The 25,607-nt window shown below is 55.2% G+C and overlaps 1 protein-coding gene across 2 annotated transcripts in view; it reads right to left on the reverse strand.

The window, feature by feature from the left end:
- PRKCB (protein kinase C beta) overlaps positions 1–25,607 on the reverse strand; it is a gene marked incomplete at both ends in the record, with an annotated part of 136,225 nt that overhangs the window by 75,590 nt on the left and 35,028 nt on the right. For both annotated transcript variants that reach the window (XM_082490624.1, XM_082490623.1), the window contains one exon: positions 6,633–6,715. In XM_082490624.1, coding sequence (XP_082346750.1) covers positions 6,633–6,715 — 83 coding nt within the window. The remainder of the gene's footprint in view (positions 1–6,632; positions 6,716–25,607) is intronic.

Here is a 25,607-nt window from a genome sequence, read left to right on the forward strand (position 1 = left end):
GGTGGGTTTGGGCTGGCCATCCTCCCCCGAGCAGCTCACCCGTTTTGACTTCGGGGGTGCAGGGGAGGGAGCGCAACCTGACAGCGCGCTCAGTGTGACAGCTACGGCGAAGCTCAGCCCTTTCGGAGACACGCGCGCGCCCACGCAGCCGTGGGAGCGCAGCCCAGAGCGCGCAGCCCTCCTCGCCGGCGCTTCAAACCCCGGCACAGCGCGCGTTGCAACCGAATTAGAGACGAAAATGGTAAAAAATGCCCTGGCCTTCAGCTAGCCAGTACTGTGCAACAGACATACTGTCCTCGGCAACGCCGCTGCCCAAAACATAGATCCTCTACTACATCTTCAGCCATCGAAAAGAAAGAAAAATCCTGCCGGGAATTAGGAGCAATCTAGCATGAAAGCAGCCCCCAGTGCCTTCCGTGCCAGCATTTATAGCTACAGCTTCGTTCTCTATTGCAAGAAGCAATTAATTTTCTTTTTTTCTTTTTTTTTCTTAGAGGCCCTATCATCGCCGTATAATTAGTCCTCCTCTCCTAGATGGAAGATTCATATTCGGTAGGCTTTGCAAGGTTAAACACACAGGCGCACACGCGCGCGCGCTCTCTCTCCTCAAGGAGGTTCAGCCGCAAGCAGATCAAACAGAAAACTGCTCCAAAGTCGGACTAGTCGACGGTAACAGAAAGAGACTTTGACATTTCACTGCTCTCCAGTTATTCTGTTATGCTCCAAAAAGTGTAAAATGTCAGCCTCCCCCCAGGGTTATGTGCTCGATACACACACAAGCCACCATCCCATAAAGCACTTAACCACATACTTTAAACAGAAGAGTTTTATTTAAATAACTACTCTTACTCAGGTGCTTAACATTAAGCATCTATATATACCATAAGCACTTTGCAGGATGCAAGCTGTTTTTTCGCCTCGATTCTCAAGTAACAATGAAGTACTAAAAGATACAGAGACCAAGAAGCAAAATTAGAATATTTCTTTTTCTTTTGAGAGATATATATATATATTTTTTTTTTTTTTCCCCCCTGGGCTCTATGACTAGCATCGTAGAAAAGAGCAGCTCTGAGGATGAAAACCAGCAGCCAGCTGGCATGAAAAGCTCCAGCCCAGGCTGGGATCTGGCTGGAACTGCAGCATCTCCTGTTTGCAGCCCCAGCCGGAGCAGCCTCTTCCAGCCGCCGCTCTGCCCTGCCCCTGCAGATGCCGAGGACCGGGATGCCATCTCACGGAACGGACCTCTTCCCTCTCCAGAGCGAAATCACGTGGCCCACCGTAAAGGACGAACGCGCCGCCAAGGTTTTTAAGCATATGCGATAAACTGGACTCATTCTTCCTGCAAGATTTCACTGGATATTAATATTTGCGAAAGGAAAGACAGCTACCAGACTGCCGCACCGACTGAAAAAAATGCAGCGCTGTACTGGTTAACAGCCGCGATGCTGCCAGTGTTTGACATAATTATAGGTCGCTCTGGATTCACGCCGTGGTCATTAGCAACCACAGAGCAGAGGAAAACTCGAGCTTTGCACCAGTTCAAAATGAAGCCCCCGTCCTCGTCTCCTTCCCGAAGCACACAGGGCATGGCTGTTTGGTGAAGTACTTGGACATCTCCTGTTTCAAAGCTCGTTAAGGATTATATTGCTGTAAGAAGCTTGATTTCCAGTGCAGGAGGAACAAAGTTTGCCCTCCATGCCCCCCCCCCCCATTACACCCCAGCCGGCAGCTGTGCAGGGGTACAAACCAGAGGGTCTCCCGGAGGGCTTTGCTAAATGGCAAAAAAAAAAAAAAAAAAGAAAAAACCAGCTACAAAGGGCCATTTTTGCTCCCTGCTTTAAGTCCCACGCATCTGCATTCTTCTCTTCGTCTTCAGAAATAATATATTAAAAATTAATTAACACCGACTGGGCAGCTTTTACCCGTCTGCTCCATGAGCCACAGTGGCAATCCTCACCCAGCAACGACAGCAAGCAATAGGGAATTCCATCGAGGGCCTTTCTGCGTGCCCTGGTATCAAGTGGCACCTCTCAAAATGTGACAACTTGGATTATTTAAGACCTTTCCCTTCTCAGGCAGAGGCTGCCCACGGCCGGCCGGACAGCCGCAGGGTTAGGAGGACACCCGTGTGGGAGAAACCCACTGGTCCGGGGCCACGGGGCTGCGCTGGGGGAGCGGGACCAGGCTCCCCGCGGGCTCCCCGCTCGCCCCTTGGACAAGGCTGGCGGGGAGAAAAAGAAGAGCGTTGCATCTACCTTCAGCCAAAACTTGGCGCAGGAAGAGGCGAACCATCCCGCCGGTACCTGCTGCCTTTCCTGCCTGCTGCCAGCTGCCACCCAGACGATGAGCAGGGATGAAGGAAGCGGCGCCCGGGCGGGCAGGCTGCCCAGCGCCTGAGCAAAGCTCCGGAGGTGACATCTGGATCACAGCCGTCCCCCCTCCTCTCCCGCTGCCAAACCTCATTTTCCTTCAGCAAGGTTAAGCGGTTTCAGGCGTTTCCATCTCGCCCTGCCCTCATCGCCTTGACTGGTACCTTTCTGCCGGTCCGGCACCACGCCGGGGGGGTGGGAGGGGGGTCCAGCTCTGCTGCCCGAGAGGCACCCGCAGCGCCCCCCCAGCCGCTCCCACGCCTTGCCGCAGCAGCACGGGGCCACACGCAGCTGTGGGGCTGGCGGCCCCCTCGCCCCCTGCCGTGCCATCACTGTCTCTGGGTGCCCACAGCCATCAGTGTCCCCCCGGGGTGGCAGCCTGGGGGCTCTGCTCGGACTGCAGCTCCTTCTCCAGCCACACTGCACCTAAAGCAGCCTTATAAGTAAGATTCCACCTCTGCGTGCACGAATATCACAATACCTATCTAGACGTATATATTTTTGGATATACGCCATGCACCTCGCACAGCCTGAGTCAGGTCTGCAGGGCGCTGGACTCGCCAGTGGGTCTGGCTGCCATTTTCCTTACGCCGTCTTAATGGACAGAGAATAGAGGCGAGAGAGCGCGCGTCAGAGCTAAATGCACACGGCCGGAAGGAATTTCACAGCGTGACATTACTTAGCAGTAAAGGTCGTTGTCAAACCTCCAGCACCGCTGGCTGCGTGACGGGGGGAGCCCCACAGGCGCCGGGCGCGGGGCCGGCAGCGCGGGTGGCCGGGGCTCTGCCATGTCACCCACACCCTCAGCATGGGCACTGGGCAGAGGGACCCGGACGCGTGCGTGCGAGCTGGTTAGCTTGCCCGGATGGCCAAACTCAACTCTCAGGGAAGGGTAGGAAGTAGATTACCTTCTACCATCCTTAACCTCATTTCCCCATGCCTTCTAGACGATCTTTAAGGTCCCTTCCCACCTAAACCATCCCGTGATTCTCCGGTTCTCCTCGCCCTGTTTCCGCAGGCACCCGCCACAAAGGAGCAGCAGCAGAGGCAGGGAGTGAAACTGCCCAGAAAAACACAGAGGCACGAAGGGGAGCGGTGCAAAGCCATCGCTTCCCTCTCATGCCACTCCACCCCCCTCAGGTGACCCGCTCCGGACAAGCGCCGTGCGGGCTCACCGCCTGCGCACGTGCACGCTCGCACGCTGACCTTACCACTGCTCCCCTGCACGGTCCCCGACTGCGCCCCTTTGGCACGGTCAGAGATGGAGTCGGAGGGATGCTTTTATCCTGCCAAGGCTCGTCCCGCGAGCGGAGCCATGGAGCCCTGTCCTTGACCCCCTCTGCCCCACTCCCGGCAAGCGACACCCCGAGCGGGCAGCAGCTCCGGCCCACGCTTCCGCTGGGAGACCCTGCTGTGTCTGGAGGCACAGCAAAGACCTCGGGGGCTCGTGTCCTGCAGCCCGACACCGGTGCCACCCTGCCACCCTCCCCTCGGGTCTGCTGTACCACGTGGAGAAAGGGCCACCGGTGCCACAGCTGCTCCCACGGAGGCTGCGCAGGACGGAACTGCGAGCGCCCGGTGCCACGGATCAGGCGGAGGGTACGGCTGTCACCCGGGACCAGGAACAAGCCCCGCCGACTGCTTTGGGGTCAGGGTGTTCAGACGGGACCCCAGCAGCTTCTCCTGACCTTCAGGTTCATAAAGACGTGTTACGAACTAACAGTCTGCAGGACCTGAGTATTTGTGGATGCATTATTCTCTTTTAGGTCGGCATCTCCTTTTCCCCTCCACTAACTATTTTTTAAGGTTCAACAACCACCGATACACTGCAATTAGCGGTAACCCCTACGGAGAAGAGAGCCTTCAGTGAGGAAAGCAGTAGTCATAGGCAAAGTGCCCAGGGACGGGGGATTTAAAAAGCCATGTAATATCTTGACTAACGGGCTGGTGGGAAGTGGAAATAAACCTGAGCTTAGCAAAGCGTGCACAAGCCCAAGCCTGAAAGCACCCGTTTTCGGGGCTGCTCCTGCAGCACCCCCAGCAGCCACATGGGCAGCACAGGGGAGCAGGATCCAGGCTGCTGCGGCACCGACCTGGGTGAGCTGGAAGACACCTACCAGGGCAGCTCAGCCGGTGGGAAACAGCCAAAAAGCTTTGCCGTCACCTCGTTAAAACCAACTGCCTGCCAGGCAGCCTCTCCGGAGGTGGAGGAGCGCTGCCAAGCGGTCTTCAGCACCGCACTGCGCAGCCGGGGCCGGGGGCTGCAAGAGAAACCGTGTGCCCTGAGAAATCCAGCACCAGGGGGTTGGGGTGGAAATGGGGTTTTGCACAGGCGGGTCCCCCATCAGCCACAAGCTGGGCACTGGGATAACGTCACGGCTTTGCTAGAGCCGGAGCGGTGACCAGGTTCAAAGGGACGTGGGGAGGTGTCCCACTGCGTCCCCAGCAGCTCTGCCGTGGAGCTGCCCAGCGGTCCTTCGGGACCAAAGCCCAGCCAGAGTTCTCAGACCCAGCCCAGCAATGCTCCAAACTTAACACGCTCAACACAGGAGGAGAAACCAGACAAAAGGGGAAGCCACCGAGCCGGCCCTCCCATTTGGCTGGCACAAAACCGCAGTTTTGGCAGAGGCTCCCGGACCACCGTGACCCACGCTCACCCCCTCCGCGTCCCCCCCCAGCCCCTCCTGGCAGCGTCCGCCCCACGGGCACAGGCAGCCCCTGCCCGAAGCTGTACCCAAAAGGGGCTGAGCCCCCCAGCTCTGCCCTCCCCTGCCAGCCTCACCCCCTCCCCAAAAACTCCCCACGTATCACGCTGACGGCACGCAGCCCCGTTTCGGGCAGGGCGACTGACAACGCATGTTTAGCCTCCACCTTCAGCTGCGTGTTACACCGCCTGCTCCCACTGCTTCTATTTTTAAGGGTGAGAGTTGTGGTGCACTGTCGTTTCCCCAATTCGATCTCTTTTCTCCTAGCAGTTCCCCAAATTAGCCAGTTTCCACGGTAAAACACAAAAACTGCCAGACAGACCTGAAAGGCGCTGGCAGAACCCCACCGAGGAGGCTAAGCCAGCTACACTCCGCTGCTCCAGCTCTCTCACTCGCCCCCGAAATCCGGGGGATTCACCGGGAAATTAAGCCCTTGTGAAAATAAGGGTGGGGACTTTGTCAGCGGGCATTTGGGTGGTTTTCTGCTTTTTCAAGACTGGCAATATTGTTTTCCAAAAGTCACACCTAGACTGGTATTTCCCAGTAGTTCTGCCATCCTTAACGATGCTGCCCGCTCCATTCTGTGTTTTCTGAGGGAGTGGGAGCAAACGCAGCAACACTGACCATGCCAATCACAAGCAAGCATGAAACGTGCCTGCAGGTTTGGGATTTTTTTTTTTTTCTTGAGAAAACCAAACATATATGGGTTTAATTAAACCTGCAAGATGACACGGAATAGACTTGAAAAAATAAAATGTGCTTGCTATTAGTGAGAAGCCCCCGGGGCGAGGAGCGGGGATGAGAAGCCCCCGGGGCGAGGAGCGGGGATGCTGCGGGGATGCAGCCGAGAGCCCGGACCCCGAGCCCAGGGAACACCGAACAGCCGACCCTGAAATAACAACGGGGGGCAGCGATGCTTTCTGAAAAAGTGATGAGCTGAGGAGGAACAAGGACAGACGCGCTCCCCGGGGCCGACTCGAGCCTAGCGATGCGGTAGGCATCTGTCAAAGGACAGTTAATTCTTTCAGGTGTTTCACTTGTGACAAAAGGAGTTGAGCCAACCCTTGAACCAAACCCGGCCAGAAGAGAGTGCTCAGGGCACACTGGCCAAAGTCCTAAACCACCTTTCCAGCACTTAGTGCATCATGCACGTTAATTAACCCCAAGCCTAAAACCTCGGTTCAGGTGGCAGAGCCTGGAAAAGTCATTTTATCGAGGGGGAAACTGAGGCTGCGACTCGGGGGACAAAAGGGAGACGGGGCAGGGCTGCAGACTCAGCCCCAAACAGAAACGTCTCCGCGTCCCCGTACGTTCTCCCCGCTCTGCTGAGAGCAAGCCGCTGGATGATTTGAAAGTGGTTTAAGCGTACCAAAAAAAATACACGAGAGCCCCCACAGCTGTGAATGACAATGAATTAGAGCGCCACGTGAAATAGTGGCACAGAAGTGTCACCAGCCAAGAAAGCTGGAGGAACACCACCTCCAAATGACTGTGAAACAGTGTGATCCACACAACGCCGCGCTGCGCCTTCACTCGAGGCGCCGGGGCAGGTACTTACATCCGAGGCAGGGCCTTTATCAGCACCGGGGCAGGAGAAGGTAACGAACTCATGGCACCGCTTGTGCACGACGAAGCAGCAAACTGCGAAGAGAAGACAGCGACAGCGTCAGGGGGACGTTAAGGGACTGGCACCACGCGAACGCAGAGCTGAAAAGACAAAAAGCTGTTATGTCTGATTCACGAGAAGACTTTTCTTTAACTGAACCTGTGGCAGATTTTTAAGCCTCGCTGAATATCGTCAGCTGGACCAGGCGTTTCAGTAAAACTAAGCAGAAGCAAAATGTTGAACGAACGTCAAAGGAGGGCTGGGAGCCCTTATGTTCGCTTTGAGCTCGTTGTCACTCCTTTGAGGTCACTGCCATGTATAAAAAGAGGGAGAATCTGGCATTCGCGGGTATCCGAGCTGAAAAGTGCATGTGTCCAAAAATGGAAGATTGTACCGATGGGAACAGGTGGGCAATTTTCCTCCCACAGTTCTGCTTTTTCTTCAGCAACTCCGCAGCCTCCATTTGCCAGACCAGAAGACACGTACATCTTCCTCTCCTCACGCATGCATGCCGATGACAAAGCCACCCTTCTGGGAACAGTGCAGGAAGATTAATCCCAACAGCCCAGACTGTCAAGCAAGGGTATCCAGAACTAAAGCCACATCTCTTAAACCACCAAACCCTTACAGCACGTGCTGCTCTGAAGCTGCTGGCAGTACTTTTCATAGAATCATAGAATGGTTTAGGTTGGAAAGGACCTTGAAGATCATTGAGTTCCAGCCCCCCTGCCATGGGCAGGGACACCTCCCACCAGCCCAGGTTGCCCAAGGCCACGTCCAGCCTGGCCTTGAACACCTCCAGGGATGGGGCCTCAACAACCTCTCTGGGCAACCTGGGCCAGTGCCTCACCACCCTTAAAGTGAAAAACTTCTTCCTAATGTTTAATCTAAACCTGCCCTCTTCCAGTTTAAAGCCATTCCCCCTCGTCCTATCGCTACATGCCCTTGTAAAAAGTCCGTCCCCAGCTCTCCTGTAGGCCTTCTTTAGGTGATGGAAGGCCGCACTAAGATCTCCCCAGAGCCTTCTCTGCTCCGCTCCGCTTCTCTTTTGCACTCAAAGCACTGTACTTAAAGGCTAATTTTTTCCCTAACTGCCAAATAAGCATCTTAGTTTCAGGAACAGACCTTAAAAAGGCCACTCGGCACTGTAGATTATTTAAAGTGACAGCCCGGGTCCTTCTCTGAGGGTCTCAGCCCACCCCACCCTGCAGCTGGAGGTGACACTACTGCTCTGGGAAGCCCAGGTGCCCCAGGTTTGGGGAACAGAGGCACCACCTCGCACCCCACATCACCTCCTTCTGGGTGCCAGCCCCAGCAGGTCCAACTGTGCCCCATCCCCGCATCCGCACTGCGCCCCATCCCTGGGGATGGGACCTCAGCTCTGAGGCACCACCGCGCAGGAACAGAGCGAAGGGAACAAGTGCTGATTCTGCGAACAAAGCAAAGCTGTGCTAAGGCTGCCTTTGTCGGGGGGGAACCTGGGCACCAAACTCGGCTCCGTCTCAGGGGTCTCTTCTTTGCCACATCCTTTTCCCAAGAGTCAGTCACACTAAATGAAAGAGCAACTGGAAGATGAGCTGCAGTCTATTGGGGTTCAGAGAAACTGAGCACGTAAAAGGACTTGAGCAGTGCAGAAATGAAGCCGGTTTCAATTGCATCAATACTGGACTTTCCTAAGGAACAAGTAAAAGGCAAGTGACATTTGCTGTTAAACTCACAATCCCCTTATTTTGCCCGGCCACATCCAGCTTTAAATTTGTTTTCCTTTCCACATTTTTCATTATGAAAAAACAAACCCAGAAGGTTGAGAGGTACATCAGCTGCCAAGAACTCTCTCCTCGTACGACCTCTCACTTGCTTTCCTGGGTCTAACAAACAAACATTTTCTTGAAAACATTGTTCACTGCTTCTGTCATTTGTATACAGAGACAGAAGCATCTGGGAAGCAGGAAGGAAGAAATTAGAACTCTATTAGCAAAGATTTGTCCTGAAGTGTGTGTATAAACTCAATAAGGCTCCGTGACACGCTGGAGCGCAGGCGCTGCCGGGAGGTTGCGCGCTGATGCCAACATCTAGGCTGCGGTGAGAGGTTCCCAGTGGAGCTGGAATAATTTGAGTTCAACAGAAGAAACAAGATTGTTACTAGGCTGAACTTCCTAATGCCATTCTTCCACGCCATATAAAAAGGCTGTTCAGTGCAAACCCGACTGAAGAGTAGGTAAAGAAAGAAAAGCAGGTCCTTCGGTGCTTCCCCAGCTCCTAAGAAGCTTTTGCTCTTTGGGGACGGCGATATTCATTTCTGCTTGGGGAAAATAACCTTTCTGCCTTTGGGGTGACAGAAGCCGGAGAAGGGAAAAAGCAGGAGTCGCCCGTATGGGTTCTCCCGTCGGTCACAGCTCACCCACGGGTGACACCCGGTCGCAGGAGCCCGTCTGCTTCTGCTCCGCACGGCATGAACCGGGTGCTGGCCGGAGCTGCCCTAACACCCCTCGCCCGGTGCCAAGCATCCTGTCGGCTCTGCCCGTGCTGGAGCCCTCCTCCGGCTGGATGCGCCCAGGGAGGCCACCGCAGGGCTTTGGGCAAGGAAGCCATCACCAGCCTCTCCCAAAAGGCACAAGAGCCCACCAACCTGCCTCCTCCTCCACCACCGCAACCTGCCTGGCGCTGCTACAGATCTCCCCGCCGCGCTCTTCCCATCTCCCCACCGCACTCGAGACACGATGGGGATTAAATAAGGTTTGTTTTTCTCTCTTGTAACAGCGGATTCACCGCCGGAGCTATTTCTGTGTGTGCGCACCGCTTTACTTTCCGCGTGCACCTCCCCTGAGCGGGGCGAGGGCAGGTTGTCGGTTTGGCTTTATTTTACGGAAAAGTCAGAAATCTGACCTTTTTACTTTTGCTCAGAAAGCCGCGGTGCTTGGCTTTCAGACACGAGGCTCCCGGATCCCCTCTGCGCCAGGCAGACAGGACCAGGGCCCGGCTCTGCCGGCACGTTAACGGGGATGCATCGCTCCCCGGAGCCGGCGCTGCACAGTCGGGAGATGCAGCACATCAGCAGAGCTGTGGGTTTCAAATGCATTTGATTTAAAAAATGAGAAAAAAAAAATAAAAATCAAAGTCTGCTGTGCTCGAGAAGAATCTGCCGTGGCTTTCCATACTCTGCTCATTACACATTTAATTTGACAGGCAGAACTTAGGCGATAAGGAGAAACAAAGAGGGAATTTGAAGAAGCAAAGGAAAGGAGAGCACAGAGCCCCAAGTGATTGATCCTCCCAGACGTGCGAGAGGATGAGCGGAGCGAGCGCAGCGCACGTGTGTGTGCACGCCAACCCCGGGCGAGCTGCTCGCTCTCGCCTCTCCAAAGACACTACGAAAGCAGAACAATGTTCGTTGTACCTCTGCAGAAGCAGAAGAGGCGAAATGCCCACTTCTCCTGGCGAGAGAGACTAGAAAGGCAATGTCAGAAGCTCAAAATCATCCCGGATTTGTATTGCAGCCCCTCCCCCGTATTCTTTTAAGGTTTCACTGAAGAGTTTAATTATTAAAGATGGCGTTAAATATATACACGCAGGTAACACCTCCTGCCCTTTGAGCCGGGACCTAACGAACGCGCTAGAAATGCAGTATTTTCTCTTCAAGTGTCAAAATAATTGCCGTGTGTTCAAAACCCTTCATATTACAGCTCAATTAAGCAAATGATATCCGAGTCACTGCAAGTCATCTTTGTGGCAACTGAATATTTAGCAAGAATAGCAGGTTCTCCAGCAACCAACGTTAATACAAATTGTCAGGACAATCCATTGGAAGATGGTGAAGGGTAACACTTCCCGGTGCATCCAAAGGAAACAAGAGGCTCTGCCAATTGCAGCGGTGTGAGATTTGCGTCCAACACCTCAAATGACGCTCTGCGAGCCTCGGAAAGATCCACTGAAACGTTTCAGGAGTGCTTAGGTGAACAGTCCATCCATGCAAAAAAAAGGCCAATAGATTAATCGGGTACCGGAGCTTTCGCCAGTAATCCTGCCTTAACTCCTAAATGTGCATCCCGCCCAACAGATGCCAGAAGATTTGATAGATCTTTCCTCCCGTGACTAATCCGGTGAGTTACACTGGGAAGAGATCGCTCGCCTTCCACCCTGCCGAGCAGGAGCCGGGCTCTGCCTCTCCAGCAGCGCGGTACCCGGACAAGCGGCTCCGCTGGGACGAGCTCAGATGTGCCACTCCTGGTTTCATCACACTTCAGCATTTTCAGCCTGCATCTTTGTCAATTTAGAAACTACAGTACCAGCAGCAGCTTTCCCAGGTTGCTAATTAAGGCAGTTAATTTGTAAATCTTATTATATGGATAATAAAGTTATCAAATCCCACTGGTGAGCTACAAACATCCCGAGTCATTTATATACAACAAAAATGAAACATTAACCTTTACCATTTGTTATTGAATAATGCAAGAATGTTTACTGGCCCTAAATGCTTCTGTAGAGCTGTCTCCATTGCAGGCAGCTGGGGAGACACCTCTGTCTTGGGGGAGAGAAGGATACAAAACCCTACAAAAGACAAGAGGCAGAGCCCTCGAGCGCGGTGATCTCCACAGGCTTACGAGACTTGCTGGAATGCACATTTTTAATCGCAGCCCCAGCACGGTTTCTCAGATCTGGGGCGTTTTGCACCGAAGCGTCAGGGCAAGATCACGTACCTCCATTCCCTGTGATCCTGATGCAGTTTTGGGAAGAAAGGTCTCCTAGAAGGTTGGTTTTCAAGAGCTAAGAAACCACAATAGCAACAGGGCAGCAGGGTATTTTCAAACCCTAGGAATTAACCTTATTTTTGAAGGATGAAAAAAGAGGAAGTGCTAATGGTGTTGCTTAAAAAAAGATATATATATATATATATATACACTTGCTTAATATATATATATATATACTTAAAGGCTTCTTGGTCTAAACCACTGCTCAAAAATCCTCGAGAAAAACCATAAAGCACTTTCCCCAAACTGATCACAGAACCTGCCAACCACAAAAACCTCATCAAAACGCGTTCCAAGAGTATGAGCATCGCAAAGCACGTGTCCGGCTGCGCCTCCAGCCCGGAAGGGACCTCCCGGGGAAGCGAGGGCTCCGCAGCCGGCAGAGCATCCATCAGCTCCCGGCTGCTGACAGCCGGCCAAACCGGGCTGCCGAACGCAGGGACACAGGCCAGCAAATTAAAGCTTTATTCAACAGCGTGCTGTGGGGAGCTGCCGTACGTTCGCATGTTTTGGAACAATGCTGCAAATTACTGCAGCAGACAGAAGCCCCTGGTAAGTCCCCCGCAATAGCAGGAGGGACAAACCCATCGCTTGACCGCACCGCACGGAGATGTTGCTGCAAGAAGCCAGGTAGAAGCCCCCTAATTGCTGAGGATTTTTGTCATCCCAGGCCCACGGCCAGTGACCAAAATGAGCTGCCAGCTGAACGCTGACCTTGGAGAGGACTTCCCTCCAGCACTGACCACCTCGCGGCTGCAGTAGGACCCGGTCTCATTCCCCCGCCGGGACCCCAGCACCTCTCCTGGGAGTCAACGGGACAAAGCGAGTAACAAAAGCCTCGGTGAAAGTAAAAAATAATAGAGGACGGACGTTGACATTAGCCAAAGTGCAATTAGAGAAGAGCCCAAACCGCCACAAGGGTCTTCCAGCATCCTGAGGCAGCCGGGCGGGTTTTAAGGTACATCACCTCGACGCGGGGGAGAGGTGACGGGAAGAACCAGCGCTGCGCGCTTGGAGCGCTGCTACGTGGCTCTGACACGCCAAGTCATCGGCCAAGGGCCGCTGAACACCCAGGGGTCCCTCACGAGCACCCGAATTAGCACAGCACCAGGCAGGGTCACCGTGGGAACGGAGAGTCCCCTCACCCCTGCCACGCTGCCAGTAAAAGCAGGAAGAAACTCTTTGTCGGAGGGGAGAGGGAGAGACGTTGCAGCCCGACAGAGAGGGCCCTTATGCCACTCCAGGACTGCTGGGGCAGGCAGGGGGAGGCACCCCTCCACCCCGCGCTCCTGGGGGCTGTGGAGGAGCGTGGTCCCCCCTCTTCCCACCCGCCCCGCGCCCGGAGCAGCCCCAGCCCACCACGCTGAAAGCCCCCCCCCCGCCCCCCGTGCGAGGGGCTCCCACGGCCGACAGCCCGGGGCTCCGCTCTTCTCCCACGCAGCATTCCGGGGAGGAGCAGGAGCGGCCCCGGCCATGCCGGCTTCCCCCGGTGATGAGCGATACAGGTATCGCTGTCTGCGTCTCACCGGGTTTGTTTATCGCGAAGGCAGAGCTCGTTCGCTCTGCGTCGCCGCACGTGCGCCTTCCTTCTCCTTCAGAGTATTTTCTTTTCTTCTGTTTACAAAGCGTAAACAAATGCAAAAGAGTTTCCCCACCATATGCACCGCAGCTCACCTCACATGCTCCGTCTCCATTCAGATGCTTTCCCCAAAGCAGACAATTGGGCAGTTTGCCCAAAGACACAACAATGCTGAAAGGTTTGCTCTTAGAATACAAAATCCTTCCCAGTCCAGTGGCTTCTGCCCAGGAAAAGCCCTTATCAAAGCTTTAAGCTCCTTAGACTGGCACCAGGCTGCCTGGGGAGCCGGCCCAATGCGGGCACGCAGATTCCCGGGAATACCAAAGCCCAGAAAGGACTCGGGGTTAGCGTTTTATCCGCAAACTCCAAGTGCCTGAGACTGGCGAGTCCAACCCAAGCGCTGGAGATGCATCTCTGCCCGCGCCGTTACTGCCAGGACACACGTCCATCCGACGCAGCGGCCAGTCCTGCTCAGAGCAGGTCCTTTGGGGTATTTTGCGGCCCCACGGCTCGAGCGTACTTTGACCTTGCTCTAGATCAGGTTTTTGGGATGCCAGAAGCCCGCTCTAGAGGGAAGCCCGCCTTGCCCCGTACCCCGGCCACGCTGCAGGGCTCCGCGCCGCGCGAGGAGCTGGACGACAGCAAAGGGTCACAGATGCTGGAGGGCAAGCGGTGGCGTCGTGCCACCCCAAGCACCGCATCTCCCCCGCAGCCCAGAAAAGCCGGGAGGCCCCCATAGCCGCTTCCAAGCCACAGCATCTCCAACACGAGCTCTCGGCCATCTGCACGGCGCCCTGGCACCAGCCCACAGCTGAGGGCTTAAAAATGCCAGGGGAGCGCAAACCCGCGGCGTACCTGGCGAGCAGAGCAAGGCTGGCTCGGGATGATAAATCATTTCCTGACCCCTGCACGCTACCGGCTTGGAGCCTGCCACATGAGATCTGATTAGCCTCATCTCCCCCATGAAACGTCGTTAGCTGGCAGGAAGGTAGCCAGCCCTCCTCAAAAACCCAGACGCTGTGACAAATGACTTCCTGCAGGAATGAACCCTGCCTAGCAACTCCGCGCTGCGTAAAGCAGCATCGCCTTTTATTTGATCTCCATTTGTTGCTCTAATTTCATTGCGTGAACTCCTTGTCCTGATGTTCTGAAGAAGGGGCTAATCGATTTTCCCCCCCGCTCCGAGTCCTTCATGGAACGAATAATTCAGGGAAGTCACCTCTAAATGCTTCCCTCCCCCCCGGTACGTCTCTTCCCAGAATACGTGTTCCTGCTGCAGGGAAGCCCTTTGTCCACCTCCGCCGGGCAAGAGAGAGGTCTGGAGGCACCGAGAACAGTCTCAGATACGGTACGTCAAATAAGGCAGACAGATGGAGAGTTAACAGAGCCAGAAGAAGGATCAAGCAAGATTCATCTAAAAATCAAACCCAGGGAGGAGTTAAAACCTCCCCAGAGAGCTGACGGAGCCGTGATTTAGCAGATGGTTCTAATATCATGAAGCTCGAAGATTATTTCGAGCGTATCTCCGTGCGTGGCTGCTCCCTTACAACCTGTGGAAATTCTCATTTGGGTAACGTTTCCACCTCCTGCGTAACGAGATATACAGGCGACAACTTGGAATTCGGATTATCAAAACCGGAGAAAACAAAATAACAACCCCCCAAAAATATATTTTTAAAGGAGCTTTGCGTTGATCCACCTACGCTGGGCAAACCCACGGGGTCAGATGCATTAGCCCGGCTTTGCCCCGATGATGTACCGAGATGTACCGCAGCCAGCACTTGCCCACAATTTTCCATTCCCACGTTAAAAAATAAGACCCGCTACATCAAACAGAGTCAGTGAAGCATGGTAATCATCAAATAAGGGGAAAGAAGGTTTCCAGGAGGGGAAATCCTAAATTTCCGACAGCGCTTTACAGCTTTTAATCACTTACAGCACATAGAGAGAAGCTGAGCTAAAATTTGTGCTCTTTGGATTTAATCCCCAGCTTTGGTTAAAAGCTTTCTGGAGTTCTCACAACACAACAAATATCTTCAGCTCCCCATCAGACTCGAGCGGTTTTCCCGTTGTCAGCTCCAGAGACACAGTGAAAACGACCGTGCTCTGGGATTTCGGGGCGGCGGTTCTCCTCCACAGAAACCTATTGGGGAACAGCTCCGGGGATTGGGATGAGGGGGTGGTGACGGCGAGTCCAGGCTGATGCGCTGGTCCTGCGCGGGTTAGTTTGCTCATCGGACCCGAGGATGAAGCAAGAGACACAAAAACCCTTACAGGAAAGGAAAGAATGTTGTTTTTTCTTAAGGAAGAGAGGGAAAAAGATAAAGAGAGAGACAGCAGGCTTCTCTTCCGCGGGGTCTCGCCAGCCTTAGTTCTCTAGGAGACTGCGATTGCCTGAAGAGCTACAAAGATTTTCAACCCAAGAAAGCGATCCTTACTCAGACCAGTTAATTCTACGCTACCGGTCCAAAGAAACCTCCCTTACAGGTCCGAGGAGCCCCAGCCTTGCAAATCAGCTCTGAGAAAGCCGTCGTTCGGTGCCAGGAAGGTAAAACTGCATTTCCTGCTATTTCTGAAGTAAAAGCAGCAGTATGTTTTGTTTTGTTTTGTGTTTTTTTTTTTTTTTTTTCCAAAGCTACACAGTCTTCCAGCCATTATAAAAACAATTGGCACTGTCCATTCTGCTCTCCAGCAGATCCGGTTGACAGTTCCCAAAGCAGAGATGTGTAAGTCCCCAGGCAGGACTTTGGCCCATCGTTACTCATCCCAGGCTGGGTTCTGGGAAGGGATGGAGCATGGACACGAACACATGCGGGACATGGGCCTGCCATGGGCTCCACAAGCCATCCCCTCGGCAGATGCCATTTCCCCTTTTGGCAGGGAGAGGAGGATGCTCCTGCTGCTCCCGCCCGCCCCAGGGCCCTTCCCCAGCACCGTGGGAAAGGCTGAGCCTTCCATGAGAGGAGCTCAGCGACAGGGATTATGTGCTTGAAGAGCAGGAATCCTCTCTTTTGTGCAAATCCTTGTTAGGGAAAGGACAGACTGAGTTAGGTTCCTCATCTGCCCACATACCAGGTACCAGCTCCGGAGTTTTTGCTCCCATCTACCCTACAGAGGGAGTTCCCAGGTCTCCAAGAACAGACTCCTCGCTCTTCTGCTTGCTTGCTCTTTGGGAAGAGATCACAGAATCCCCTAGATTGGAAAAGACCTGTGAGATCATCTCGTCCAATCGTTAACCCAACACTGCCAAGCCCACCACGAAACCGTGTCCCTGAGCACTGTATCTACACGACCCTTAAATACCTCCAGGGATGGGGACTCCACCGCTGCTCGGGGTAACGCGCTCCAGTGCCTGATGACCCCTTCAGTAAAGAAATTCTTCCTAATACCCGATCTAAACTTCCCTTGGCGCAACTTGAAGCCATTTCCTCTTGTTCTATCACCTGTTACTTGGCAGAACAGGTCGACTCCCCCCTCTCTGCACCCTCCTTTCAGGGAGCTGCAGGGAGCGATAAGGCCTCCCCTCAGCCTCCTCTTCTCCGGGCTGAACAACCCCGAGAGGGGCAACGTTAGCTTTTGAACAAGGCTGTGCCTGAAGAGATCCGGGATCCTGCAGGATCCCCTCTCTCGGAGCAGTCTCCCAAAGCCTCCGATGCCGGCCGGCAGCGCCCGCCGCTCCGCGCACCCACGCCAGGACGGGCAGCTATTTCCAGAGACACAAAGACATTAATTTTACATTAGAGAGCCTCTTCCCGGCTCAGAGAAAGACAGCTCAGAATTTAAATACTTCATCAGCACTTCTCCCGTACCAAGCTGTAACTGAGATTCGCTTTCAGACTGAATAATTTAGCCCCGGGCGCGCTCCTGGCCAGCGCGACGCAGCAGCACCGGCAGCAGCTCGCTGAGCCCCGCCGAGCCCCCCAGCGCCGGCTGCACGGCCAGAGCCCCCCACGGCTCGGGGAGGAGGCGCGTCGCAGCGGCAGCATCGTGCAGCAGAGCCCCGCTCGCACCCGGCGCCGGCGCAGGCAGCAGGACTTGCTGCAACCTCCAAAGCCGGGCAGGAGCCTGGGTGGTGCTAGCCTGGTTTTATGCCATCCCTGGTTCCTCCAGGAATTACAAGTTTGAGGGGTCCCCGGGAAAGTTCCTGTGTCACCGATGCCCCGGGATGGGGAGGAAAATGCATTCAGGTGCCGAGGGGTTTCGTGGGCAGGATCCCGGCTGCTCCTCCCACTGGGTGTTTTGGAAGGCTCCTACAGACGCCGTCACCTCCTCCTCCCCTCTCTCCATCAGTTCATGGATGACTGAGCCTTCCAGCTTGTGCTGTCTCCACGCTCTAGTGCTTGTCCGCATTTCGCCAGCATCTCCCACCCATGGCTCAGCACGGCAGCACCCGCCTAATTCCCAAGACCAGGCTGGCTCGGATGCAGCCGCCGAGTCCTTCCCCACCTCCAGCAGACGAGACTGCTGCCCGTGCCCCTGGCCGCTCCACCGCAACGCAGGCAGGACACCCCAGAGAGCTCTCAACACACCCAAGGCAGCAGCAGAACTACCCCCGGCCCTCCCAGGTACCCCGCGCTCGCCGCGTGGCCATCAGTTATCTGTGCCCTTTCCTCATCAGCCAGTTATGACTTGATCGCTCGTTGAGCATCTCCGCTTTCCCATGGTGTTTCCCGTGCTCAAGGGCCAGATGAACTCAGCATGTCCCAACGCGAGGGCGGCACCCCCCACAAACACTCGGGAGGGAGAGGATGTGGTGGGCGAAGCAGGAGTTCGAAGCACGCTCAGATGGCCGTGGTCCCCTCTCCGCAGCTCGGACCCCCAGCAAGGTCCCCCGGCGGTCCCGGCAGCACCCATTGCTCCCCTGGGGAATGTGCCCCCGGAGCAGCTGACTTTTCCCATTCCACCCCCTGGAAGGCACTTGTGGTCCAGATCCCCCCAACACACACCCGGAAAGCAGAAGCCCGTCGCTCCGTTCAGTGCAAGCGATGCTCCTGGGCACTCATTTCCCTGCATAATTTAGGGACTTAAGAAAATACACAAATACAAAGAAAGGACAGCCTTGCAGAACTGTAAAAAGGAAGCCTTGCTGCTCCCTTTGCACCTGGAGGGCAGAGAGACCCTATAGGAGATGTAGGGTTAAACACCTCCCCTGCTGCAGCCGAGCCCCCCCCTCCTCCGGGGGCTGCCCAGGGAGCGCAGGAGCCCGCGACCCCAACCCAGCGACGGGGCGACGGCGCCATCTGACCCCAAGCGGCAGCAGCAGCGTTCAGGTGCTGCAGCTGGGGGGAATAAAACTGGCATTTGTGGCATCTCGGGGTAAGACCTTGTCGACAAAAATCAAGTGGATCCAGTGCCTGCAGTGTCCAACACGCAGAAGCAGCCCTCAGCAGCTGCGATGAAGAGCAGGGGGAGGAAGGCTACTCTGCTGTTCGCTTCCAAAAGAGACATCTTTAAAATTCCTTTTATTATTTTTTTTTTTAAAGGGTTTAAATATTTTGAGCCCAGCCATGCGCTTTTAGAAGGAGTCGAGCACATACGAACAAAACATTCAAAAAAGTCTGCAGCTTTTACATGAAATATCAGTAATGAATTGACAACATCCTCTGCATGACAATGAATGTATTGAAGCCAGGCGGGATGAGGAACATCAATCATCCACGGCAATATAATAGGTGTGGGTGGGGAAGGGGACGATGACAGCATTAGAGCTTGGATCGGAGGGGAAGAAAAAAAAAAAAAAAGAAAAAAAAAGAAAAATACTCTTCATTCTCCCACCGCATGTGCCAGAGAAACACCTAAAGCCACATCCAGGCTGCAAGGGACGGGGGCTGTCCCGGGAAGCAGCATGGGGATCGCAGCTGACCCCGCTTTTGCAGCTCTCGCTGGCGCAGGGTCCGCCGGAGGCGGCAGCCGGTGAGTCCCTCCACCCAGGACACGGCCGAAGCCCGGCCACTGCTTCCTCTCCGAACCGCTCGGGCCAAAACCGCTGCCTGGGAGCAGCGAGCAAAGCACCCCACCATCCAAAGGCACCCGCAGGAACTGCTCCTTTCTGCCCCCTCCCCATCTGCCCGTCCCCCGACCGCGCAGGTACACAGCCAAGTCCCACCGCAAAGCACGCTATTAAGAGACCAAGAGAAGCCCCTGGCGGAATGGCTCTCCTGCGGGGACCTTTGCAGCGGGGCCGTTAGCAGCGAGCGGAGCTGTGCGCCCCGGCGCTTGAACGGGGGCGGCTGCAGGGACCAGGCGGCGCGCAGACACCGCGCCGCACCGCTTGCCCGTCCCCCAAACCCCGCTGCCCCCCGCGACCAGCGGAGCAGCTCAAAAGCCACGAGAGCAAAGGCGCCAACACGTTTCCCTGCACGAAGCACGCAGGAATCGCGGACACCTTTCTTCCCTGCTCCTTTCCCCTGTGCCAGGTGCCGCTGCCGAGACCCACGCACAGAACCGGGGGGGACCGCACCAGCCGCGAACCTGCCCACACAGCGGCCTCCCAAACGAACAGGGGGGGAAACGTGCCATTCTCTAATCTTTAATTATAACCGGGTGACACGTAGCAAAAACACTAACAGGTAATTTTTCGAGTTGGAATTGGTTTCTTTCCATGTTAACGTCCCCTCTCTAACCTGTTTCTTAAAAGCCCAAATTATGAGCCTCGTGATATTGCACGCAGAGAAGTTCGTCACGGCCTCGGGCAGCTAAGAAGGACGGCGCTGGGCTGGAGCGGGGTGGCCGCAGCTCCCGGACCACGGAGCCGTCCTGTGATGGTCGAGGCAAGCGGGGACGCTGACGTTTCAGCAGGTCCCCCGGAGACAGCAGGCGTTGGAGGAAGAGCACCCAGATGGTGGCTGAGAGAGGTTTCTCGAGATGCAGGACGGATGGACAAACTCAGTTTCTACTTTAGAACAGACAGGCAGCATCGAGCAAACTGCTGTAGCCCCCTCTGAGCCTGGTCCCTTTGCAAGGGGACGGGGTCTGGGTCTCCGGGGACATCCCTGGGGACACCCCGGTGCCTGCAGCCAGCTCTGCTCACGAACACCCACACAACAGCTTCGGGACCCATCCCAGCCCCGCAACGACACCTTCGGCATCTCCATCAGCGAGAGATGAAAAATAAGTACTCTGTGATTAATCAAGGCCCCCAGGGACCAGATTAAACAGTCTTAGCAATTAGTTCTGGATTTCTTACGAAGGCGCTGGAAGACGGTGAAAAGCTGCGGCAGTCCCTGGAGGATGAACGCCGAGTCCTCTTAAAACCCTGCCTCGCCTGCACCAGTTACACAACTCGCCGCTCGCTCGCTCCTCGGGCTCGCTGTTGTGATGTGTTAAATTACAGATGGTCTCAATTAAAAGCACATAGATGGAAAGAAGGCTTGGAAAAAAGAAAAAAAAAACAACAACCCAACCAAAAAAAACCCGCGCACGTGACAAGAAAGAGAAGATCATTAAGAACTTGGCAGCCTACTTTAACTCTGGTGACCCGGTAATTTAATATTGTAATTGAAACTCCGGGTCAGCCTCTTGAGAGCAGGTAGAAATATGGAAAGGCATCCCGGCAGGATGAGTCCTGAGCGGAGAACAATCAAACATCAGGGCGGTGGCAGTCCCAGGTCCAGATAACCCACCATCATCCCAGTTATTATACTTGCCTCTCAGAACCCTAGAAGATGGCTGCTAGCTTCCTTTGAAGACACGTTTCTTTCTGTAACAGCGTATTAATCCTATTTGAGGGAGATAAAAGCCCAGTCCCCAAAGTGCTAATAATATAACTCAATTAAAGCTGAATTTTGTCACTTATCTCCAAGACAGAGAGGGGAACTTCACTCTCATTTTCTTCCCTATATTCCCCCCCCACTCCATCTTTAATTTTAATATTCGGAACATTGTCTTATTTCCAAAACCCGAGACCAAGGTAATCATTAAGCAGCAACGCTCAGATAGCACTACCTTCACCTCCAAATAAGCCAGGAGGCTTCAGGGACACCAGCCTGCTGAAGGCTCTTTCAGCATTTAAAGAGTGCGTGGTGCACGCAGCATCACCTGCGTACCGCGGCCACCTCCCGCCACCTCCCCTCCCCCGCCTTGTCGCATCTTGTCCCCATTCCCGCTCTGCCCCAATCCCAGTGCCCGCCCGGCGCAGCCGGCTGCAGATCCCGCACCGCTCCCTCCGCCCGCCGTACGCACCGGCGCAACCTTTGCGGCGTCAAGTGAAAAGCCACTCCGACCTCTGCGCCCGCGACCGCCCGCCCTCCCTTTCCACCCCCGGTCTGCCCGCCCCAGGCCAATCGGATGGTTATTTCCAAATCCCTGCACTTGACCACGATGTTGGGTTTTGTCTCTCTGCCCCAGCAGCATTTCGAGACGCTCACCCCGGCAGCAGCTTCGACAGGCTCGTCTGACATAACCAGGGCAACCGCCAGTGATGCTTTCGCAGATGGGATTTAAAATTAATGACAGTTGCTCAAAAGATGTCTTTCAAATGCTACCGACCCAGGATTACCCTGTCGGGAGTACCAGCGTTGTCAGACCGTGCGGAAAGGAGCAGGAGACTCCCACAGATGCTGGAGGGAGACGTGGGCTGGTTTCTGCAAGTTCCCTTCATGAACCTTAGCGGGATCCGCAGGGACAGCTGTACAGCTCTGTTTCAAGATCGTTATGGTTTCGTCTGCCTAAAAGAGCTGGTGTCACCTAAGCCTCGGTGGTGCACCAGAAGCCAGGGGCGAGCAGCCATACAGGTGGCTCCAGCCTGGGAAGAGGGACACCTCGCTACGGCAAGCGGATTAGGGGGCCTTTTCTACAAACGGAAAGCATTAAACCAGTTTCCTGTATAAATCATGGGTTTGCATTCATTCAGAGCATCTCAGGGTGATGGGATCAGGCGTCAGCCCCAGGCCTACGATGAAGTTTTAGGAGGTGGCCCGTAACCATCCTTCTCTCACTGGTGTCCCCACCCCACCAACTGTCCCAAGGCACCACATTGGGTGTTGTCTTCCTCCTGAACCGGGAGCACATTGAAACCCATAGATGGGAGTCAAAGCAGAGCGAGAATTTCACTGTGCTCCTAAGCCTCTGGCCAAGAGGCTTCATAATTCTCATATCAAAATTAATTTTCCATGGCACTGGAGATCCAGAGAGAGACCGAGCCGCTTGCTGTTCCTGAAGACTACAGCAAGAGGAATTTATGCTGAGCACACATTGCCAGATAAAGCACTCATTTCCTTTAGACGGTCTATTTAGGGTACAGAGCTCAGCCCATACACGGGTGAGAAATTTCTCAAGCACCCTTGGCCAGAAGTGTCATTTCTTCTCTCCCCGTTCCCCTCCAGGAGCGCTTGTGAGCACTTGAGTTACCTCCAGAAACTTGTAACCAGGTGAGTCAAGGGCTGGAGTTCAAAACTGGCCCTACAGATGTGAAGAGTTTAAGGTCTTTGACCAAGAGAACATCAAGAGTAGACCACAAACACAGCAGAGTTTGGGAGTCATTTATATACTGCTGAGATGACAGCACGGTCTAATCTTGTTCCCCTCTGTCCCTGTGTATTTCTAAAAAGCAGGCTTTAAACAAATGAGACTAATCCAAATTTGGGAAGATCCGTAAAGTAGATCCATTCAGAACAACGGAAGGGTGCTGGTGTTTATTTCTCACCTCGTTTAAGGAGCTAATTTTCTAGGTGTTAACCACACCACCTCGCACCCAGGTCCGACACACTTCCACGGTCCTCAGCAGGGCTCGCTCCTCCTGTCCAGCCATGGTCACACCACCCCATCCGTGGCCCCAGAGCTGCATTTCAGGAGAGATTTGCCCCGGGTGGCACCTGGTTTACATCTCACACAGGGTTTAACGTAGCGTGGCCATAACGTACCAGTACCACCGTGCAGGCGAGCTCCCGCGCCGACTGCCTACCCACAATTTTGGTAACTCTGGGGTGAGCCACCGGGTGACCCTGTGACTCAGGCTGAAGCGCTGGAGTTGCTTTTCAGGAAGTACAGAAGAAAAAAAAAAAAAAAATCATTAATACAACAGGAACTTGGTTTTTTTTTGGCTGATATGAAGAGTAATGACTTCCCTGCTGCCGCCTCGGGCTTGTTTTGAGCACGCTGCATCTCGGGAGCTTTTGTTCTCTGCATACAAAGTGATGTTAGAAGGGTTTCTCGAACCCCCCGAAACGGTAACAGATCAATTTAAGTACAACAGAACGCAGCAGTTAGCCAGGGTCTGCGCAAGGTGAAGCTCCTACATCGGATTTATTAAATGTTGCAATTGCGTCGTGTAATTGTGCCACGGTCCTACATTTCCTACAGCAAAACGCTGACCGTTTCTCTGCTCTGCTGCCTCACCACCGGCAAAGCGCTTCCCCAAATAACCGAGCGCTCGCCGCCGCCAGCCCGGCGCGGAGGGCAGGGACCCAGGGCACCAGTTTGCCCTGACACCACCATTAAACCAGGCGCAAACAGCTCCTGGCATTAACACACCTCCCACGCTTGCGACCTATCAAAAAGCCAACAGGAGCATTCAAGACGATCTCGAGATACTTTTCAGTTTCTTCTCTGGCCTTTCTCTCCTGCAGAGTGTTGCACGCCACGTTCTGCCCCAGCTCTGCGAGCCACCGGCATGCTGCTGGGCACCTGTGCCACCAGCCACAGGGGTGGACCACAGCACCGCGTGTCCTTTAGCGCTTCCACTTCTGCCTCATCGACACGCAGCTCTCCCCACCAACTCATCCAGACAAACATCAGCCAGCGTGTTTCGGAGCTGGCTAGCCCACGAGACCGGCCAGATGGCAGGAGGTGAAGCTCCATCCCAGCTCCTGTGTGGTGGGAAGCCAGAAATTGCTCCTGTGAACCCGGTCTGCTCCCCCAGCGTGGCTGGCGGTGGCCAGGCAGGGCTCCAGAGCCCCCCCGGGGGATGTGGCACGATGCTGCTCTCCCCCAGCCAGAGGCGAGCAGCCGACTGGACTTCATCTTGTTATTTCAACCACTTCCTCCCGCAACGCGCCGGCCGACGGCAGGCGCGTCTTCAACAGCTCTGGCACAGAGTAGGGCTTTCCTTTAGTTTTGGACTCTCCCATCAGAGCAGCGCGCGGCCCCACACCTCTGCAGCTGATGGCAAAGAGGGGGTTCAGAGGAGGGACAGGGAGGGGGGGGCTGAAGTCCGAGCACGGCGGCATACGCTAACCTCCGCGCCGCCGAGCCTCCGGCAGCCTTATCGAGGCGGCAGCTCCATCTGCACGGGCGGCTGCTGACTCACATTTCCCCCACGCTCCACCTCGTCCCGTCCCCACCCCCACCCCCCGCCACGCTCTGCACCTTCCCACGCCACCACCGCCGAGGGAGGGGGGTCCGAGGGGCTGAGCGGGGCTTGGCAGCCGCCCTCCGCGGGCAACAGACTCGTCAAGAAGTTGTTCCACATTCATTAAGTCTGTTTTAAAATTGGGGGGGGGGGGAGGGGGGGGGGAATAAAATCAAAGCATTTTGGTGTCCCCGCTGTCTCTCTGCTTTATAAAGATCACAACTACCATGTGTAGGAGCATCAAACGCCCCAGGAAGCCGCAGGACATCCTGTGACAGCGGGGATGCTCTCCATCAGCAGCTCCCACCGAAGGACCTCCCCAAATGGCCACCAGCAGCTACTCCCCCCCTCACCACAGCGTCTTCAAATGGGCAAATAAATACCCAGCGTCGAGTACGGGCAGCTCCAGGAGATGTTCGGTCCCCAGTAAGAAAGCGGCAGCCATGGCGAAGAGGGGAGGAACGCCGGGCAGCCCCGGGGCGCTCGTGGGCACCTGCCCCTCTCGGGAGAGGGCTCCGCGTTGATGCGATGCTCCCTGCGGTGACACGGGGCGGGGGGTGGCCCCACTGAGGCATATCGCTCTTGCAGATGCACCAGACCGAAGCCAGGTCGCAGACTGCCAACCCAAATCTGGAGGGCGCGCGCCCCCGCCGTAAGGCAGCAGCCAGGTTTTCGGCTAGCAAAGGAGAGAGCACCGAAGCCCTGTGCAGCCGCGGGCAGTCCCAGTCGCCGATCAATTAGCAGTCGCCTTATTAAGGCTAACAAGCGAGCTAGCCGGTAGCCACCCCACCTTCAGCAAGCAAGCGAAAGCCACATGGCGCACTGAGAGGACACGGCAAGGCAAGAGCACAACCCGAGCTCTGCAGCATCATTTCACTTTCGCTTGCCATCATGCCTTACCCGCTCACCCCAGAGGACACTGCTAATTTGATGAGCTTAATTCTCCGAGGACGTTTTCAGTCCCTCCCTGGTGCTGCGCAGCGGGGGAGGCAGAGAAAGCAAACCTTGCCATGAGCGCTGGAGAAGGCGGTGGAGGGGGAGCCCCGGGTCCCCACAGGTCCCCACAGCACGTGGCCGCGCAGGTGCTCAAGACAGGACCCAATTTCCACTCCTCTCATGTTCTCCATCAGGGATGGGGGTCAGACCTGCACCCCAGCCCCCCTCCCACCCACCGCCATCCCTCGGGGCTGCCACCGGCCCCCTCCACAGGGCATCTCCGCGGGGCGGGCAGTGGAGCCCTGGGGCCGTGGGTTGGGTTATAAGTCGCAAACGCAGCAGCAGAGCCCCAGCCAGGGTCTCCAGCGGCAGTCGAG

Source organism: Vanellus vanellus (assembly GCF_965231255.1).
Source record: "Vanellus vanellus genome assembly, chromosome: 14".
Classification (NCBI taxonomy): Eukaryota; Metazoa; Chordata; class Aves; order Charadriiformes; family Charadriidae; genus Vanellus; species Vanellus vanellus.